This window comes from Capra hircus, chromosome 11, assembly GCF_001704415.2.
Source record: "Capra hircus breed San Clemente chromosome 11, ASM170441v1, whole genome shotgun sequence".
In the NCBI taxonomy this organism is placed as follows: domain Eukaryota; kingdom Metazoa; phylum Chordata; class Mammalia; order Artiodactyla; family Bovidae; genus Capra; species Capra hircus.
Window position 1 is genome coordinate 2494817 of NC_030818.1, and position 21811 is coordinate 2516627.

General features: G+C 51.8%; 1 protein-coding gene across 8 annotated transcripts in view; it reads right to left on the reverse strand.

The window, feature by feature from the left end:
• Positions 10120–21811, reverse strand: part of KANSL3 (KAT8 regulatory NSL complex subunit 3) — a 44274-nt gene continuing 32582 nt past the window's right edge. For 5 of the 8 annotated variants that reach the window (XM_018054857.1, XM_018054853.1, XM_018054859.1 and 2 more), the window contains 4 exons: positions 21673–21782; positions 21086–21308; positions 20628–20761; positions 10120–10252 (listed from right to left, as the gene is read on the reverse strand). In XM_018054857.1, the coding sequence (XP_017910346.1) occupies positions 10226–10252; positions 20628–20761; positions 21086–21308; positions 21673–21782 (494 nt within the window). In that variant the 3' untranslated portion in view covers positions 10120–10225. Of the gene's footprint in view, positions 10253–13369; positions 15841–20627; positions 20762–21085; positions 21309–21672; positions 21783–21811 lie in introns of those variants that run through there. The other 3 variants (XM_018054858.1, XM_018054854.1, XR_001918768.1) reach the window with 2 other exon arrangements.

The following is a 21811-nucleotide window of genomic DNA, read 5'->3' on the forward strand; positions in this document are numbered from 1 at the left end:
GACGCTGTCACTGGACTAAAGAGCAGGGCCAGGGCAAACCCAGCCTCCAGCTCATACTTCTGCACGCTGTGCCCTTCGTCCTGCGCCGTCAGCCCACTGGGCTGGTTGAGTCTGGGGACAGCCAGCCGTTACCTTCCTCATGGTGCAGATCGGAGTCTGAGGCTCAGAGAGGCTGGGACTTGCCCTTTTCCCCCGTGGGTACATGGGGGAGCAGAGCTGTGCCCTGGGCGTGATCCAGCACCCTGAGCTAAACCACGTGGGTGCCCTGCAGCTGTCGGCAGCGCTCCTGGGGCTGAGGGTGCAAGCAGGACGCTGGCGTCACTTGCCCTGGTGCTGGATGCCGACTTGGGGGCTGCTGCCGAGTCTTCTTGGCGAGCCCTTCTACTAGCCTGCCACATGTGTGGGGTGGGAGAGCAGGTGGTTCCCATCGGGGACACCTGGAGGGAAAAGGGGATGAAGGAGATGAGAATCTTCACCTGGGCATCTGCCTTTTTCCTGATGCGGTTGTTCCCAGGGCTCAGACCCTGCAGCCTAACGCCCTCCTTCCCATGGGCTCTGCCTGTGGACAGTGTGCTCTCACCTGTCGCTGTGGGAGGGGTGCCCCGTCAGAGGCATTGCTCCCCTCCACAGGCTGCCTGTTCTTAGAACCTGGGCACAGCCGCCGGCCAAGCTCCATACAGGTTTCTGGAAAGGCAGTGCCACTACTGGCCCCGGGTCCGGACTTACGGTCTCAGATTATCAGCTGATGATGGGTGAACATGCAGGCTCTGAAGGGATTCCCCTGCTCCCTGCTGTGGGGAGACGCCAGCCCAAGTAGCCGCGTGATCTCCAGCCCTGAGCTCCTCACCCTTGCAGGCACCCACGTGCTCCCATCTCTGAGCCTATGGGGTCTCCGTGGTTGACAAGGAGTCAGGAGAGGACTGAGAACTCCCACCACCCTCCCTGCAAGTGTCCTGGGTGCTGGGCTGCAGGTCTTTTAGAGTCAGATCCCCTGGATATGGGCATCTGCTGTGTGCGGGGCCCTGCCTGATGTGGGGCAGGGTCGCTGGGGTCCCCTTCATTTGCAAAGCCACAGCGGCCTTTTCCCAGCACAGAAGTGGGCCGTTGGCCTGGCAACAGGATTTGAGCTCGGGCCGCACAGAGCTGCGACGCTGGCGCCCTCTGGAGGCTGCGCTGGGAACTACTCTGCACGGGCGTCTTCTGTCCTGAACTGGTCCCCGGGAGTCGCGCTACGGCTCTGCTCCGGAATCAGCAAACGCTGCAGGCGAATGTGGACCTACTTCCTGGAAGACTTCTGTGCCCTGCAGCTCTGGCATGCCACCTTTCTGTGGTTTTTCTCACGCCCCGAGATTCCGAGGGGTGGGACCATCCTGAACCAGCAGCTCTGAGAGATTCTGCAGCTAAGACGCCAGGCTGGGCTGCGCGGAGCGCCGGCTCGCTGGCAGGGCACCCTGTACATTTCCTGGCGCTGCCACCGTAGGTGGACGGGTCACCCACGTCACTTTGCTTTTTATACTCTTTCCCTTGTTACCTGCCATGTCCCCTAACAGTCCCTGACTCTGCCTTGGGGACTTACAGGCCAGCATCTGCCTTTGAGGCATAAACGGTTTCAGGGTCATTTTTAGGAACCCCTCCAAATCATCTGTGGCATTTGCACGGTTTTTGGTGGTGAGTGGAGGCAACTCTGGCAGGCCTGTCCCTACAGTCCTGGCCCTTTTCCTGGTGACAGTCTTTAAGTACAGGCCATTTGACAAATACTGAATGTCTATTTCCAGTGGGTGCCAGACACTGTTCTGGGTGTTGGATAGACACGTCAGTGGGCAAAACTTTCAAGTTTCTACCCTCGTGGAGCTGACATCTAACCATCGCATCCTCTGCCGCCCCTTTATCCTCCTGCCTTCAGTCTTTCCCAGCATCAGGGTCTTTTCCAGTGAGTCGGCTCTTCCCATCAGGAGGCCAAAGTACTGGAGCTGCAGCTTCAGCATCAGTCCTTCCAATGAATATTCAGGGTTGATTTCCTTTAGGATGGACTGGTTGGATCTCCTTGCAGTCTAAAGGACTCTCAAGAGTCTTTCTTCAGCACCACAATTTGAAGGCATCAATTCTTCGGCGCTCAGTCTTCTTTATGGTCCAACTCTCACATCTATACATGACTACTGGAAAAACCATAACTGTATGGACCTTTGTTGGCAAAGTGATGTCTACTTTTAAAAACGCTGTCTAGGTTTGTCATAGCTTTTCTTCCAAGGAGCAAGTATCTTTTACTTTGATGTCTGCAGTCACTGTCCACAGTGATTCTGGAGCCCTAGAAAATAAAGTCTGTCACTGTTTCCACTTTTTCCCCTTCTGTTTGCCATGAAGTGATGGGATCGGGTGCCATGGTCTTAGTTTTTTGAATGATGAGTTTTGAAGCCAGCTTTTTCAGTTCCCTCTTCCGTTCACCCTCATCAAGAAACTCTTTAGTTCCTCTTCACTTTCTGTCATTAGAGAGGTATCATCCACATATACCAGGTCGTTGATATTTCTCCTGGCAATCTTGTGGCTGCCCTGAAATCAGCACAGATGGGATGGCAGCAGTTTGGGGCGAGGACTGTTGTCTGCAAGGACTGGGAGGAGGACTCGAGGGTCTGTGGGTGACTGCAGCAAGGACACGGTGGAGAGGGGATGTCTGTTTTCCTGGTGTGACCTTCAAAAGGGGGAGCCACAGGGTCTGGAAGCAGGGAGGTCTCTCAGTCCACTGTGGGTAGAGTAGGAGGGGGCCACCGGGGAGTGGGCTCTGGGTGGCACAGATGCAGGCTGGCAGTTGCCAGGAAGGAGGTATTAGAAGGGGAGGCTGGGAGACCCCACAGGTAAGGCAGTGATTTCCACGTAGGCTCAAAACTAGACACTGCAGACGATGGCCTGAAGATGTGTTTCATTTGACTCATCCACGCGATTTTTTCCTAAATGTTTCTATAACTAGTTGCTAGCATTTAAAAATCAAGAAATTTTACATAAAAATGTGGGTACTGGGCTGCTCTTTAAAAATCAGAATTTCTGGACACATGGGGGCCACTGCTTGGCACTCAGTGGCGGCGGCTGCACCTCGGGCAGGATATACCCGCCTATCCACTACAGCCCTACTCGTCCCCGGCCTGAGGGGCTTGGCCTGTCCGGCCTCCAGGTCTCCCAGGCGTTTCAACGCTCAGCCCTTCAGCAGATCAGACACTAGGCGGCGCTTTTCGTCCTGCTGTCATCAGACCAGCCAGGCCAGCTTCCTAAGCAGGTGACTCCAGGAATGTCCTGCTGGGAAACAAGGTTTCCAGACAGGCAAGCAGGGCAGAAGTGGGCCATGGCAGTCGCCTGTGCAGTGTCCCTGGCCACAGGGACGGGGGTGGGCTCCCCCACCCAACTCCTCAGGCATCAGAAGCCTTTGCCCCGTCCTGGGCTTCGTCTGCACATCTAGGAAATGAGTGCGGTCCCTTCCAGGTTCTGCGCTGTGGTCCAGTGTGAGGCCCAGACAGACAGGTCTAGTGACTGGAGAAGGGCAGGTCCCTTCCTCCCTGCCCACTGAACATACCCTGGTCCCGAAAGGACCACGCCGGCTCCTCTGGGCCCCTGGCCCTTCCTGGAGAACCAATACCACCTGTGACCAGCAAGTGGAGTCCCTGCCCAGCCCTGTCTGTGAGGCCGCCTGGGCAGCAAGGGGCCACTGGGGAAGAACAGGGACGGGCACCTCCCTACCTCCACCTGACTGTGAGGCCGCCTGGGCAGCAAGGGGCCGCTGGGGAAGAGCAGGGACGGGCACCTCCCTACCTCCACCTGACTGTGAGGGCGCCGCCTGGGCTTGACCCCTACCACTTGCCTGGTCTGGTCACCTCTCTCCCTTGAGGGAGCAGGGGGCAGGGAGGGAAGATCCCCAGCCCTGAGACTGACTCCTCCATGGGTTCAGGGAGGAGTCTCAAGCCTTTTACTTGCCAACAACAGAAGCGAATCCCCACTCAGGCAGGAAAGAGCCTGTGCGGCTCAGGGGACTGCAGGGAGAGCTCACCATCCAGGGTGTGGGCCCTGCCCTGGGGGAGCTGCAGCTGGCTGCCCCTGGCTCCGCTTTCCCAACCCTGCATGCAGTATTACACTGGCAGCCGGAACGAGGCCAAAGCGAGAGGACTGCGCCCTCCGGGAGCTGGTACTCCGGCAATCGTCAGCATGCCGCTGCCCTCTGGCTCAGCTCTGCTGCCCTCCCTCCTGGGGGTCTCAGTGCAAGGACAGACTTTTCAGGAAAAAGCCTGGTCTGAAAAAGCGTGGGCCTGTCACCTCACAGGAAGTGCTGTCAGGCAGACCAAAGCTGTAGCTGCCACACTGGCGGCGCTGGGAACAGGCTCCCCTGGGCCTCCACTGCCTCTTCTCTAACACGGAAGCAATTTCCACCTTGAGAGTCATGGGCGTTTGGTGAAAGTGCTTCGTAGCCTGAGGTTCTGGGTGAAGGGGAATCATCAGCTCCTTCCCTGAATTTCTGTTTGGCCAGCCCGACCATGCCCTGCCCTGCCTTTACCGCAGGGCTTTGAAATCCCTGGCATGCTGACCACTGCCCTCCGCCGTGGCTTCTGACTCAGAGTCACCCTGACCTTTGCATCCTGTCTGGTCTGGGACAAGGATGGCAGATCGGCAGGTACCAGCTCTGATTGATGGTTTGTCTGCAGCTGACTCAGTGTGAAGGTGACGTAATGGATTAGTAATGTCTGCCAAGGGCCCGGGAAGGCTTACCTGCCACAGAGCTGCTGTGTATACATATGAGGACTAGCTGGTGACCACCTGGTGAGGACTGCCTCACTTAAACGCAGGTCCCTGAGCTCACTGCCACGTCTCAGCCGCAGGTCCTGTGCGGAGCTGTCTGGTTCCCCTCCCACATGAGCAAGGGTTGTGGGGGAGCAGGGTTTGGGCCAGGGAGCCAAATCCTAGAAACCAGGGCTGGACATCACTTGCTCATGGGCTACTGAGTTCAACGCCTGGGTAGTGATCAGCAGGCAGCTTCTGGGGAGAAATCTAGGCAGGCTGCCTTCCACTCTGGGGAATAAAAAGGTCTACAAGGGCTGCGTGCAGAAGGGTTACCATAGTCAGCATCGAGAGTAGGGGGCTTCCTCGGTGGCTCAGTGGTAAAGACTCTGCCTGTCAGTGCAGGAGACAGGGGTTCGATCCCTGATTAGGGAAGATCCCACCAGCTGCAGAGCAACTAAGCCCATGTGCCACAACTGCCAAGCCTGTGCCCTAGAGCCCGGGAAACGCAACTACGGAAGCCCGAGCCCCCGAGAGCACTGCTCTGCAGCAAGGGGAGCCACCGCAACCAGAAGCCGGTGCAATAGAGAAGCCCAGATGCAGCAGTGAGGACCCAGCACAGCCAGAGACAGCAGTGAAGACCCCGCACAGCCAGAGATGAAAGCTCAGACGAAAACACCTAGGCTGGAGTGGAGGGACCGTAGCGCCTCTTGTAGAGCAGCGCCACTCTGAGATGGCCTTGTGCATTGAGGAAGTCAGACGGCAAATTAGAAGACTCATGCCCATTCCAGCTCTGCATAAACCTGGCCAATACCCCCCACCGCCCTCAAGTTAAACCTCAAACGTCTTAGTGTGAAAGGCTCCTTACTGGCCCTGCTTCCTCCCAGTTTCCTGACTCCACACCCCCATGGCATCCCCCTCCCCACCGTGATGTCCCCACCCTCACAGCCTGTCTGGGCTGAGTCCCGAGGCCCCACTTCAGTTCCCCAGCTGCCTGGCCCTTCCTCGGACCGGGAAGCACAGAAAACACTGGCCTGGAAAGCAATCCCTCCACGGCTCTGGCTCTTCCTTCCAGCCCCTCTCAGAAGAATCTGGGGAAGCCTGACTGGCTCAGGCACCCCTCCCACGTGCCTTCAGGCACCCAGTGCCTCGCCCATCCTGCCACTGCCAGACCCATTCTCTATCTTCGCCCCAGAATGTAGGCTCCCTCAGGGCAGTCAGCGTTTCCTGCTCACCACCAATCCCCAATTCTACCTGTCTCCATAGACAGTGGGCTTCCCTGCTGGCTCAGACGGTAAACAATCTGCCTGCAATGCTGGAGACCCGGGTTCAACCCCTGGGTCAGGAAGAGCCCCTGGAGAAGGGAATGGCAAACTACTCCAGTATTCTTGCCCAGAGAAACCCATGGGCAGAGAAGCCTGGTGGGCTACGCCCATGGGGTCACAGAGAGTTGGGCACGACTGAGAGACTATAGGCAGGCCACAGGACAGGTGTCCGGGACCCACCCAAACTCTTTTCCACCTCAATTATTACGGTGTTTGTACATATTAGTCAGCATCAGAACCCCCCTCCTGCCGGGGTCCAGCCCCCGCGGGATCCAGGGGAACCCTGGGGAGAAATAGCGTTGGTGAATGAATGAATGAGAGAGGAAAGAACAGAAGCTGATGTTCCTTGGTTTACACAGAAAGCTAACGAAGCCCTGAGACAAGGGACTTGCTCTGTTCACGGAGGCCACAGGCGCCCTCCCGGTCTCCCGGGGGAGTGAAGACGCAGAGCGTCTTCCTGTTCAGGTTCTAGAAGCCCAGGCAGATAAGTGAACGCAGAGAGCCTCTATGCTCCAAGGGATCAGCCTGAAAAAGAGAGGAAGAGAGAGAAAGAAAGAAAGAAAGACACGGGGTGACCAAGCTTCTTTGGTGAGCGAGGCCCATAACTTTATTTTCAAAAGGGACTTTTATACCTTGACTTGTACATAGAGAGAAATGAAGGATGCAAGGTCACGCAGAGTCAGCCCAAACACTCCAGCAGTTTTGCCCTTATCAAAACCAGGATTTTTTCTGCAAACCTTTCCCACAAATGATGTTGTGTACATTATCTTCTGGCCTTGGAGGCCTGTGGACATTGTATGACCCTCTTTTGATAAAGGCTGCTCAACCAGAAAACTTATTTTCCCTTGAAGTGTTTTTTCTTTATATTTCTAATCTATGTCAGCCTCAGAAAGTATTAAACAGGGTTACATTTCTCACGGAGCAAAGGTGCAGTGAGTTACAAGAAAGAACCAATTAGCTCAAAGGTCTGATGTGGTTAATTTCAAGGCTACACTTGTTTTTCTTACTTTCCAACTATGTTAACTAATGCACTCCCAGGTGCACAGTGGATAAGAGATAGGGGAACTTAGCAACAAGCATTGGCCCAATAACGAAATCCTACACCAGCACTACTCTAATAGTTTTTAACTCTTTGAAGGGCTCTGTTTTAGGCTTCCCGTGTCTCTCACAGTTGGGAGGCTGTGAACAATCACATGCGTAGCTGCAAGAGTCTGGATAGACCTGCCAAGCAAGCCAGAATGCTAACAGAGGGGGTTTGATTTGAAATACTCCTCTCATGTCCAGGAGACTTATTAGCTAGAGCCCCGGTGGCAGCCCACTCCAGTATTCTTGCCTGGAAAATCCCATGGACAGAAAAGCCTGGTAGGCTGCAGTCCATGGGGTCGCTGAGGGTCAGACACAACTGAGCGACTTCACTTTCACTTTTCACTTTCATGCATTGGAGAAGGAAATGGCAACCCACTCCAGTGTTCTTGCCTGGAGAATCCCAGGGACGGGGGAGCCTGGTGGGCTGCCGTCTATGGGGTCGCACAGAGTTGGACACGACTGAAGTGACTTAGCAGCAGCAGTAATGTTGCTATTCTCCAGAGAAAGGTGGTCGGGGACAGCCCCCTGTTAATGTCAGGAGAGTTGGTGAAAGGCGCAAAATAGTAAGACAGACAGATTCTGGTTTTGGGGTAGATGCTCGAGCTGGTCCAGGGAGTCCCTCGAATTCTGATCTGCCTTTGCCCGTCAGATCTTCTCCGCGTGACCTTTGTCATGGGTGGGATCTCCCGTGGTGGCTCCCGGCACCCTCCCCATCAGAATTCCCCACCTGCCTCTGAGTGGCTCCCAGAGGGCTCTGACCCACACAGGAGCCATGCCCAGGTTCATTCTGGAGAAGTGGTTATCCCATCAGCCCCAGACACTGGTGGGCCTGCAGAAGAGCAGCTCTTCCCACCAGTGACCTGGGCCAATTTCCCACCCCGCTTTGGAGAAGGGATAGAATCCACTCTTGACTACCAGGGCAGAGATATGGGCCAAGCCCATCTGCTTCCCCCTGCACACACACACACACACACACACACACACACACTCCTGAGACTAAGCAAGGAGAGAAACAAAACTCTGTTAGGAAAAACAAAAGGGAGACACCACAGACACAAATCATAACTGCCTCTCGAAGCTGCTACTCAACGCCACCCATGTGGCAGGTGCCAGCCCTGGTTCCTGACATGGGTCTGTCAGAATCCAGACCTCTGTCACCATCCAGGGCTCTATCCAGGGGTTTAGCCAAACTCACTCACCATCTCAGAGAGGAGAGGAAGCTCTGCTTTCACCTTCTTCGGAGGCTTATCTCTCCAAACCCTCATTTCCCGTCCCAGAATCAACCTCCGCTCCCAGACCAGTGGTTAAGACTTTTGCAACTGGTAGTGGCGGGGACTTTGGGCAAGGATAAGGGAATAAAAGCCAGAGACAGACTCCGAGGATGCCCTGGCCATGCTGAGCCCCCCGCCCAGCCAGGGGCTCCGTGAGGGGTCTGCCGTGGTCTCACGTCATGGCCTCCCAGCCCAATCCCAGTGTGATGGCGCAACGGGGGCAGGGCCTCCAGGAGGCGATCAGGCCATGAGCGGAGAGCCCGTGTGGATGGGGTCAGTGCCCTGATGAAGGAGGCCGAGAAAGCTCCCTTGCCCCCTTCTGCCAAGAGAGGTTACAGCTAAGAGACAGCCTAGGAAGGGGGCGTCACCAGACACTGAATTTGTAGGCATCTTGGTCTTAGAACTGCTAACCTCCAGAACTGTGAGAAATAAATTTCTCACTTACAAGCCTCCAAATTTGTGGCCTTTTATTATAGCAGGCCAAACAGAATAAGACAAAACCTAGGAGTAAACTGGTGCGTGCACAAATGCTATTACTTGTGTGTGATGTGCTTGTGAGGGTGTGAGGCACGGACGCCTGTACACACGTGTAATGTTCATGTGTGGGAGTTGAGTGCGGGTGTGTGTTCATGTATGTAAGCAGCTATGACATCAAATAAAAGATTACCCATTTCTCCGTCTCCCTTCTTACCACATTCCCGTATGTCCCAAATTAGAACTTGGGATATGTGGTTCCTTCGACAGGAAATTTCTAATTTCAGAACTGAGCTGCAGAAAGAAAAAGGAAACATTTCCCACTGTTCCATTGTTCTAAATTAAACATATAAAGTGAGGTGAAGTTAAAAACAAACAAGCAGCATTATGCATTGCTGGTGAGGGCGTAATTTATCACAAGCTGCTTAGACAACAGTAAGTCACAAAAATTACTCACACCATTTGACTGTCTTATTTCTGGGAATTTATTGTAGAAAATAACTGGAGATGTTTAGCAATAGAAGAAAGGGTACAAAAAAGATAATCATGGGACTTCCCTGCTGGTCCAGGGATTAAGAATCTGCCTGTCAACACAGAAGACACGGATTCGACCCCTGGTCTAGAAGATCCCACATTCCACGGGGCAAATAAGCCCATGAGCCACAGCTGCTGAAGTGCACGTGCCCTAGAGCCGGCGCTCCCCAGCAAGAGAAGCCACCGCAGTGAGAAGCCGTGCACTGCAGCACAGCCTCCCGAGCGCGCCACAACTACAGAAGGCCCATGCGCAGCGACGGCGGCCCAGAGCAGCCGAAAACAATGAAAGACAATTCTTAAAGCATAAAAAAATACCAAAACCAGAAACGGAATCAGATGTGACATGTGAATGTCTGTCAGATAAAAGTAAACTTCAGGGCAAAGAAAATAACCAGGTACAGAGAGACATTCAGTTCAGTTCAGTCGCTCAGTCTTGTCTGCCTCTTTGCAACCCATGGACCGTGGCACACCAGGCCTTCCTGTCCATCACCAACTCCTGGAATTTATTCAAACTCATGTCCATTGAGTCGGTGATGCCATCCAACCATCTTATCCTGTCGTCCCCTTCTCCTGCCTTCAGTCTTTCCCAGCATCAGGGTCTTTCCAGATGAGTCAGTTCTTCACATCAGGTGGCCAAAGTATTGAGTTTCAGCTTCAGCATCAATCCTTCTGATGAATATTCAGGACTGCTTTCCTTCAGGATGGACTGGCTGGATCTCCTTGCAGTCCGAGGGACATTACATAATGATAAAAAGGTCAATCCACCAAAAAGACACAGAAATCCTAAGTGGTACGCGCCAGATAACAGAACTGCAAAATATTTGAAGCAAAAACTTAAAGGAGACAGAGACAATTCCACAATTATTGTTGGAAATTTCAACAGCACTCTCTCAACCAACAGAACGGGACAAAAATCAGCAAGGGTATAAGCTATAAGAACTCAATACCATCAAGCAACAGAATTTTATCACCATTTACCCTTCACCCAACAGTATAATCTTTCAAGCACCTACAGAAAATATACCAAGAGGACAGAACCACCAGATCCTAGACCATATAAACCTCAACAAATTTTAAACAACATGAAATATCACCATATACCTAGAACAGCTCAAACAAAAAACAGAGACAGTATAAGGATGCAGGGAAAATGGATCTCTTCTACATTACTGTCCTCGGTGTTTACTGGAGCGACTGACGTTGAAGCTGAAACTCCAATACTCTGGGCACCTGATGTGGAGAGCTGACTCATTTGAAAAGACCCTGATGCTGGGAAAGATTGAGGGCAGTAGAAGAAGGGGACAACAGAGGATGAGATGGTTGGATGGCATCACTGACACAATGTACTTGGGTTTGGGTGGACTCCGGGAGTTGGTGATGGACAGGGAGGCCTGGCGTGCTGCGGGTCATGGGGTTACAAAGAGTTGGACATGACTGAGTGACTGACTACATTACTGGCGGGACCATAAAATGGAAGAGCTACTTAGGAAAATGTCTGACAGTTTCTTCAAAAGGTAAAAATTTACCATATGACCTGATAATCACACTGCTGGGCATTTATGCCAGAGACATGAAAACGGAAGTTTATACAAACACCCCCTTAGAAATGCTCACAGCAGCCCTATCTGCAACAGTCCCAAACTGGAAACGGTCAAGATGCCACTCAACAAGGAAGCAGTTAACAAAAACTATGGTGCATTCAGCCCACACAACATTCATTTCTGCTGCTGTGGTATAGCTGCTCAGTCATGTCTGATTCTTTGCGACCTCACGGACTGTAGCCCGCCAGGCCTCTGTGTCCATGGGATTTCCCAGGCAAGAATACTGGAGTGGGTTGCCATTTCCTGCTCCAGGGGATCTTCCTGACCCACGGATAGAACCTACATCTCCTGCATTGGTAGGCGGGTTCTTTATTACTGAGCCACCTGGATATTAAAAGTAATATGTAGTCATAGCAAAAACCTGGAGCAACCCATTTGATGCTCCCACCAGTGATGTAGAAGAGAGACACTTTCCCTGCATCCTTATTCTGTTTTTTGTTTGAGCCTTTCTCCTAGGTGTACTGTGATGCTTCACTATGTTGTTTGACATTTGTTGGGGTTTGTATATAGATCTCTTTCCCTAACCCTTTTACCCTCTGCAGGAAATCTGCCAACAGGTAGATGTGCATATTTCCATTCTTTTCTGTTTTCTTTCACACACACACACACACACAATTTATTTCGCACTTTTAAAAAAGGTGTTTTTTTTAAACCACAGCTTTAAAGTTCCATGTAGTCAAATGTATCAATCTTTACTGACTTAGACTGAACTATGTTATGGGAACTTTAAGTACTGGAGGAAACTGGATGAAATTAACATGGGATGTCCCTATGCTCTCAATGTAAGTTAAACACACACACACACACACACACACACCCCCGAAATAGCTCACACACACACACACACACGAAATAGCTCTCACACACACACACACACACACACACCCCGAAATAGCTCAGGTAGTTTTGTTTTTTAATCCCTTAGGAAGGCAAAAACATTGGCCATATGACTTCATCCTCTGGATGTTACCAAACTGGGGTGAGAAAGGATATGAGAAGAACCAACCTGCATGTGGGATTGAGCCAACCAGACTCACTGTGCTCAGAATGTGGATGAAAGACAGACTGGCCACTCACAAAGGGATGGAAAACCCGGTGATGAGAGTCAAAACCGGCCCCTGGCCATGCCAGCTCAGTGGGCATCCTCAGGCGAGCAGCGGAGACTGGCAGGCTACCCGTCAGTGAAGGCACCTTGTGAGAGTATTGCCTTTTAGAACTAATTTGGGTAGTGAAGAGTTTCCTGCTTCTTGCAGCCATCAACCCTAACTAAAACATAGGCTTTGGAAAGGGAGATGAAAAGGCAACAGAATTTCTTCTGCATCCTAATCTGCTATGGCCCTGTCCTTATTCTGCTCAAGTTTAAGACAGCTATCATTTAAACAACCTAATCTTTACCTCCCCTTCATCTGACACACCCAAGTCGGTGAGACTGGGGCTGAAGTGAGATGAGGTAAGGAAGGGAACGAGAAGAGCTCGCATGTGAAGGCCTTTTCAGCGGTATACCAGAACCACAGTTTCCACCACGGGGGCTCCAAGGTTGAAGGCAGGCACCTGGGATTTAAGGGACTCCCTGGTGGCTCAGACAGCAAAGCATCTGCCTGCAGTGCAGGTGACCCCGGTGGGATCCCTGGGTTGGGAAGATCCCCTGGAGGAGGAAATGGCAACTCACTCCAGTATTCTTACCTGGAGAGTCCCATGGACAGAGAAGTTGCAAAGTCCATGGGGTTGCAAAGAGTTGGACACGATCGAGCAACTAACACTTTCACTTTACTTTCAGGAAGGTCCTCTTAGATACAAGTTCACAGATAACGCGGAGGTTGGAATTCTTTCATTCATCACTAAGTCGTTAATTACTGGAGGGCAGCAGAGGGATAGGATATGCAAAGAGGTTTCCATCTCTCAGGATCACGGGTGAGGGACCCCACCTACTGACTCAGGCCCAGCCAAGAGCCCACCAGGGCAGCAGCAGTCACTCTAGGCCTGGTGGGCCTAGGGTCTAAACTGAAAGGAGTCACATGGAGGCCAAGCCACCATCCCCTCACCTCCTGCGCTAATCTCCACTTGCGGTCTCCCACTGCAGAATCCCAGCACAGGGCCGAGACGAACAGATACTGGTAGCAGCCTGTCCGGTTCAGTCCTGCTGCGTGGCTTCTCTGTGTCTCAGTCTCCTCATCTGTAAAAGGGGAGTTACAGGGCCCACCTCGTGGGTACTGCAGGCATCAGGAGGATGGGCAGCGGAATTACCCTAACATTGTAGCTTTTGTTTTCTGTGCCATTCCACTGGGTGGTCACCAGAATAAAAGGAAGAAGTTGACTGAAGACATGCTGAAGCAATCCAAAATCTGTTTTTATTTTTAATTGTTTTGCCTAATGGAAAAACAGAACTGTCACAGCAGCTCAGCTCTATACCCCATCCAGCCCAGGACTGTCCCAGTACTGGAGCTGAGGACAGGTCTTCCTCCATCAGCGACCTCATCTTCAAAGACTGTTTTCACAGGGCATCAACATGTACCTGTCACCCAAGAACTCAGCTAAAGCCCTCTGGATCCTTCTACACTTTTGGCCAGTAGCGTCACCTTCCGAGGTCAGGGACTCTAGGTCTGTTACGTGATTGGCAGAGAAAAGCCCCTTCTCCACTTCGAGAACTGTGGCTAGAGAAGTATGGAATTGGGGAGCATGATTCTAGGGACTTCAACTACTTCCCCCTTTAGCCCGTCCCTCCACAGTGCAGCAGAACCAAGGTTCTGACTATTCCCCTTCTCCAGCTTTGGCATCCTTCCCGGTGTATAAGCCAAGCCTCAGGAAATCATTTGCGGGAAGCTTTCTAGGACTGAGACAAACGCGGGATGTTTTTTCAGCTTCTCCTTTGGCCCCAGCCCACGGGGGGTCAGCATCTTTCAGAGCAGCCCCCCAGTGCTGACTATAATGTACGCCTAGGTTGTGAATGGGTTGTTCAGGAACCTGCGCTGAGTGACTGCTAAAAGCTTCACACAGGCCTCACGGCCTCACTGTCCTCAGTTCCTCTTGGTATGTTACGATCTTACCTGTAAAGTCACCACACCCCTGACCCCAGATGTCTTCACATTTCATATCTTCCTCCAACTTACTGAATGCTGCCTGAATTTTAGAAAGCAGTTACCTGCCCACTAATGCAAGGATGCAGGCTAATTCTGTGTGAATCACTTCGGAGACAAGCTCGGCAGGAGGTCGGGGAGGGTACAGCGTATAACCTGCCCACTCCACGCCTGGGGTGTGCGCTGCCCCGGGCCCTGCATGGACCCCCAGTCTGCCTTGTCTGAGGTTCCTCTATACCACAGGCTCCCTCCCGGCTGCCACTCAGACTGGACTGAGGCTCCTGGACTGAACATAGGTGGCTTGCTTTGGATATGCACTGCCCCCAGGTCAGGACCCTCACCACAGGTCCAGCCGTGGCATGCTGTGGGTCCTCCCTGCCTACAGATACTGGACAGTCATACGTGGGATGCCTTACACCTGGGTTGGAAACTTTCTAGAGTACAACAGGCAAAGAAGCCTGCTCTGGAGGATAGATTCTCAACCAAATCTAAAAATACTTTTGCACACAAGTGTCATGCGGAGGTAAGGAAGGGCTCAGGGCTCCATCCTCAGTAATCGCTTCTCCAGGGACCTCCACCTCCAGGACTCAGGCTGGTACTGAGCGCCCTGCACAGGAGAGTCAATGCCGATCATCCTCCCACGTCTGAGCAAGACGACGAGAATCACACACAGAGCTGAAACGGAAACACCGAGGCACGGCATCTGTTGTCCTGCTGTCCGAGTTTCACGGGACGAACGGCCAAGATGTTCACTTAGCAGCTGTCCCTGCTCCACCACTGAGCACAGAAATTTCAGGGGCTGGGGCTTCTTTCCTCTGGCCCGGCAAATTCTCATCTCCGGTCGCATCCACAGTTCCTTAGGTGCCAGACGCAAAGCCTCAAGCCCACAACGTCTTCATCACTGACGGGCCCTCCAGGCCACTCTGTCTGCTGTCCCCTTCGTCCTCTTCAGCCTTTCGGAATACAAGAACTGCCCAAACACGATGGAAAAAAGAAAAGCTGGCTCTCTCCTCCCGGCAGCTGCTGTCCCCAGCTCTGGAAGCGGCCAAAGGGACTCAGAGAGGACAGTCGGCTCTCTGCGCCCTCTCATGGGTTGGGGGTGGAGTCCCCAGGCCTCCGCAGGCACCAGGTACCCAGTGGGGCTCCCACGGTGAGTGCCGCCTGGAAAGACCTCTCCCACGACTGTTTGGTGGACAGTCACGGACAGAGTAAGCCCCCTGGAACTGAGCTGCCAGCTGGGGGCCGGGATGATCCTTGCCCTCAGCACAGGGCTCTTGACCTCAACTCCTACAGCCCCGGACCACACAGATGCCTCCTCCTAACTTGGCGCGGGGAGGCACCAACTTCCAAGAGGTGCTCCTTTATCACGATGCAGTAAGCAGTCTGACACCGCTTCCTGGGTCAAGTGACAGCTACTGACGGGGAAGCAGTGCCTCAGATTCGTGCCTAGCCATGTTGCTGAGGGAATCAGATCTGTAGCGACTGGGGTGCAGGGTCCCGTTGCTGGTGCTCTATCACCTTGCCTCATGATTACACAAGACCCGGAGGCCCAGCCCTGAAGACAGCTGACAGAGAGGCAAGAATGACTGTGTTAAAGAGGTCTTTGGACAAGTGGACAGCTCAGCAGGACCGCACCGCCGCCCAGGCCTCACCGTGCAGCAGCCGTCACCAGCCTGGCAGAGGAAGACGTGGCACAGTGTCCTCAGGGGGCTGGAGGCAGGCGCTGTGGCGGGAGAGGCAGTGAACAAGGTCAACAGCTTGCCAGGTTAGCACAACCGACCCTCTTCCTAAGCCAGTTACCCCGCCCTGAGAACTTATTCCAAAGCAATAATGCTCGGTGGGGGAAGGCAGAGGTCCAAGGATGGGTGTTCCGGCAGCCACAGACTCTGCAGCCAGAGAGCCGCCGCCACCACTTCTCAGGGCCGTGGCCTCCGCGCTCTGGGTCCCCTTTCCCTCCTCTGTGAGCCAGACACCAGGGCACCCGCTCCCCAGGGCTGCTGCGAGGCTACACACGCCGACCTGCACAAAGCGCCTGTGTGTCGACCATAACCACTGGCTCCTATCATTATGTAAAAAAAAAGGGAAAGAATGCAGGAAAAAGGAAACGGGTGACTTGTTAAGGGTGACAGAGTTGAAGCTAAGTTTTCCATGACTGCTCCGGCAGCATCATTGCTCTACGTCATGTTCATTTTTTAAGTGCTGTGGAGGATGACGTGAATTGTTGAGCCCTGCAGCTTGGGAAGAAGGAAGTAGAGGGAGCTGGCCTTTTTCCACAAAGGTTCTCCCTATTTCTCTAGTTCCGCCTTTGGAAAACTCCTAAGAGGTCTCTGAGGATGCGGTAAAGGCGGGGGTGGGGGGCGGGGGGCAGGGAGGACACACGTGAGGAGGAATGAAGGTCCTACAATCAAAACCTGAAAGGTTCCGTGGCCCACGCGCTGGCCCGGCCCCAGGGCGGGCTGGAATGCACACAGATGAGCTCTGTCCAGACCAGGAGTGCTGGGAGCAATGACCCCGCTGGGCAGACAGCTGGAGGCTGCCTGCCAGCCTGACGAGGGCACTGTGATCACAGTCAAGGAGTCCATTCCCAGGACCCTGACGCAGGGTACCACACTGTCTCCCCTTTCTCCTGCAGCTTTGCAGCTGTAGGGCCGCATAATGGCCCAGTTTCATAAGGAAACACACAGTAAGTATTCATCTCCACCGGGAACAGCAGAGATAAATAAGGGTGCAGACCTTAGAGAAGTCTATCCGTGTTCACAAGCTTTTCTTTTTTAAATTCGTTCTCTCCATAAATATTGTAGTCTATAACCTCCAAATTTAAAAAAGATTATTTTTCAAACTTAAAACTATTATCACACCTTAAAAAGATTAGCAATTTCTTCATAAACAATAATCCAGTCAGTGTTCAAATCTCCAACTGCCATATAAGCATCAGAAATGGGCGGCTGTTTCTCAGCTTTTAGAAATCCATCTTCCCAGAGCCACAAGAGCTTTCTGAGACAGCCCCCACTAAGGCCACCACAACAGCCACTGACTTCTGCCAACCTCCTTGCTAGACCAGATGAGAAAATGCAGAGAGGCCAGGCAATCTGCCCAGGGTCACACAGCTAACTGAAGACAGAAGGCCTGAGCTTTCCCTGAGGTCATTCTGTCTGGCAGTCTGAACACTGAAATAACTGGTAAACACTTTTGAATCAGCAAGCCTTAACCTAGAAACACCTCCTTTGTCTAAAAGAAAACAGTCACCACTAGAACCCTCCTAGTAACCGACACACCCATTTTACTCAGCTAAAAAGTGAGCTTTCAAGTAAATACCATCAAGCAGAAGTCCTGCAATTTAGCCATGGAAAAGGATTCTCGCTGACCTCTGCTCTCTTCTCAACTCTAACTGGATCCCTCCACCTGCCCCCAGCCAGAGCAAGCTGGAGAGGACCATCTAAAAGAAAAGGAACATAACTGGTGAGGATCTGTCTTCTGGTTGGACATCAACGTGTCATCAACAAAGGTTAAGACTGCCTGAAAACAGGCCCAAACGGCCTACAGGTCATTTCCATCCAACCATCAACAACTGGTAATTTTTGTGCTATATAAATGTTTTAGAATATGAGAAAGAAAATGTTTGCCATATTCTAAAACTGGACAAGGAAAGGACATACATCAAAAAGCAAGAGCAGAGAGGAAGAAAACCGTAGGCCAATCTTACTAATAGACGTAGACGTCAAAACCCTGAGGAAAACAAAAGTAAATCAAGACTAGACTTGCGTTACCTCTGAAGTTCTTGTTTCTTATACGTATACAATAAAATTTAGGAATGTGCAAAAAATAAAAACAGAACAGGACATACTGAACAAATACTGAATCTGGAATTCAGACAGTTTGATATTAGGAAATGTTTGAAAGTAATTAATCATTTTAACTGACTTAAAAGAAATAGTTGTGCTCATTCAGTTCATTTGATTCCAAAATGGCAATGAACAAATCTTAAAACTCATTATTCATAAAAAGAAAAGAATAAAGATGATCTTAGGGAACTAGAAACATAATTGATACTTAAGAACATGCATTATCAAACAATAATCCAGTAGTACAGAAATAGGTCAAGGGTACTAACAGGTCCCGTGTGTACGTAAGAAATCTAGAATGTGAGAGCAGCTCCCTTCAAATGAATGGAAGGTGAACGGACTCAGTAAGTCAGATCCTTACCGCACTCAGAGTGAAAAATAAATTCCAAATGGACTGAAGGTAAGCAAATGAACACAAGCAATGTAAGGGAACACAGAGTTGCAGCAAGGGATGATGGGCCAGTTCTGGAGGTGCACGGTGGTGACGGCTGTACAGCAACATGGATATGGCATGGAACCGTCAGTTTAAAAAGGGTAAAATGGTAAACTGTCTGTAAGCAAATTTTACCACAGTTTTAGGCATTAAAATTTTAAAAACATAAAAAGATTATATCCTTACAATGGGAAGAGCTTTCTTAAGACACAAAACTTTAGAGTCATAAAGGGAAGAATTTGAAGATTTAACTACATAGACAATTTTTAATGCCTGTTTGATAAAAGACCCAGAAACAAAAATTAAAAGACAAGCAACTTAATACTTCAACAGAAAAAAAAAAAAAATATATATATATATATATAAAAGTAACTGACTGGAATAAAGCATATACAATTTGTATAATATATTTGCATATTTGTAAAAAGGATAAATATCTGCATATATAAAGTTTCTATGAATTGAGTAGATACAGAATATGGCAAGTAATTCATTAAAGACACAACCTCATAAGTAATCAGGAAAATGCACATTAAAACAATTTTTTTTCATCTATCAAATTAGTAAAATTAAAAATACTGATTTTCATAATCAACAAGGTGGAGGAAAAGAGGTATTCTCATCTCTGTGGCTTGAACTGTAAATGAACAAACCCTTCTGAAGGACAATTAGTCAGCAGCTAGCCAGATGTTCTGGGAAGTCCCATGCAGAGAGGAGTCTGGCAGGCTACAGTCCATGGGGCCATGAGAAGGTCGGACACGATTTACCGACTAAACAACAACAGCCACACGTTAGATGTGCAGGCCCCAGCTTACCGTCTCCAGCCTATAGGAATCTCCCAGAGGTACACAGAAATTGTGAGCAAGGGGTAGTCACCATACCAATGTTTGCGCTACTGAGAAACAAAACATAGCTCTCTAACAGGAACTGGTGAGATGCACTTTAGTCCATCAGCCCAGGGAAGCAAGAGACAGCCACTGACAGGAAATAGACAAGTCCCCAAGGAAAGGACAGGGAAAGAGTCCATGTGTTTCACAAACCAAGGTTAGCTACAAAATAGCCATATTCTGTGGTCCAATTTCTGTCAAAAGAGTAAAATAATGAATTTTGTAGAAAGAATAATCTAGAAAAATGCATATCAAGCTACCAACAGGGGCTATCATCCCTGGGAGTGGTATCATGGGAAATTTTCACTTTATAAATTATTTTATTTCTATAACTTTTGGATTATTTAAAGTAACTGCAATCACTTTTGTAATTAAAAAGAATAGAGAATAAAATAAATCACCCGCACCTCTCTGCATGAAGCCAGAGTAACCACCTCTGAGCAGTACTTTCCCCTGGGGAGGCTCAGGTGGGAGGGCACCGGTGCCCAGTCCCAGGGTGGGGCTGGCCTGGCAGCAGTCAGGGCACTGGCTAGGCCTCAGCCGTGGAAGCTGCACCCCAGGGCCCACACAGGAGGCCTCGGCTGAAAACCGGACGCTCGAGGAGCGCGCGTGCCCTGCCGGACTCAGGACTTTCTGTTGTTACCCTCTGATCTTTGGGTGGCCCTCAGATCGCGATTTGAAGTTAGAAACATTTTACTTGAAAAGGTCACAATGGAAATCAGGTCAGCTAAGAGAAACTAATGGCGTTTTCCTGTGTAAGAGCTATAAAAACCTAACTGTGCCCTGAAAAGACAACAATGAACACAAAGATCTGGGATGGCCCAAGGCTGAGAGTCAAAGAAAGAACATTACCACTTTGCTCCTACGTAACCTCTGAACGGTGAAGCCAAGAGCAGAGCAGAAAAAGGCGGAGAGGGGAAGAAGACGAGCACTGACCCGGCGCCGAACACAGCTCATGTTTACTCCTCACCCAATCCAGGGGAGCTACAGAGAGGAAGCCGCCAAGAGGCCCACGACTCCCTCAGCCTCAGAGCTACAAGCTCCGACCAGCAAGGACCCACTGAACAGCACAGGCGACTGTGCTCAACAGGTTATAACAACCTAAAGGGAAAAGGATCTGAAAAAGGGCACAGCTGAGGGTGCTGTGCGCCTGAAACGAACACACTGTACACCAGCTCTACTTCTAAAGGACAAGACCCAAAACCCAACCGCAGTAACAAAGCCACACACTCCGAGAGTGGAGGTGCAGCGGGCCTGCCAACCAGCCCAGCTCCCCCAGCCAGCCAGCCAGCTGGGCCCCGCCGCCCAACGCTGGGCCCATGTCCTCGGTCTCCCCAGACAGACTCACCTGTGAGTTGGAGGGCAGCACCTGGGAGGCGGGCTCCTCTGACGGGGCTGCTCCTGTGCCCACGGGGCTCAGCGTGGTGATCCGGCTGGGCTGGCCACGCAGGGTCAGAGTGATGGTGGTGGGGACCTTCAAGCCTGAGAGAGACAGACAGTGGTAGGCTGTTTTGTCCCAGCCTCCACTTCCCTTTCCTGGAGCGTCCCCCTGACCTCCCATGTGACAATCCCCCACCCGGCCTCCCGTCGTGGTCTCCTCCCCAGCTGGGTCACCTAGGCCCTGTCAATCAGTCCAAAAGCAGCAGGAACAGCCTGTGTACTCTCACGTTCCCTGGGACTGGAACCACAGAGCTGAATCCCGAGAGGGCAAGGCCAGGACCCTGTGGGGCTGGGTTCAGCATCATACTTTGCCCATGCAAGGTGGGATGGTCTTGGGGGAAGATCCCCACAGTTCTCATGACTTACCTGATGCTTGGTTAGAGATCTGAGCCAGGCCAGGGAGGCTGCTTGCTAACTTAGCGAGACCCCCATTGGCCAGCAGCTGGTGGATGGCTGTGGGCTTCCCACCGGGAGTGGCGCCCAAGGAGGAGAGGGCGGTGGCCACAGGGACAGCGCGGACAATGCTGCCAGCGCCCGTGGTGACGGCGCCCAGGCTCTGTGCGGGGGTCGGCAGCTTCACACTGGCGGCCTGCAGGCACAAGCCCCGCCAGTCAGAAGCTGCAACAGTCCAGCGTGGCGGGCCCACGTGCGTGATACCTCCCCGGGCACTGAGCGCCTACCCCACGCAAGGCACTCTGCCAGGCATTTCCACATGTGCTCTTATTTAATCCCCACATCAGCTCTGCGAGGGAGGCACTATCATTATCCTCATTTTACAAACAAGAAAGCAAAGATACAAAGAGATTTAGAAACCTGTCACTAGCCTCTGGTAGTGCCCCGCTGTGGAGTCAGAGGCTACCTGTCCCTGACCCAGTGTCCCTGCCAGAACCAGCTAAGCTGAGGAGGCCTCCTCCCTTCCCGCCCTGTCCCGCCCAGGGGAGGCAGATGTGCACCTGCGGGGCTGGCCCAGGGGAGGGGCTGGCCGGGAGGCCAGAGGCCTTGCTGCTGATGTCCTGCAGGCTGAAGCTGAGGCCCTGGAGAAGGCTGCTGGCTGACGCGGCCCCTAAGGGAGGACACGAGAGACGTCAGCGC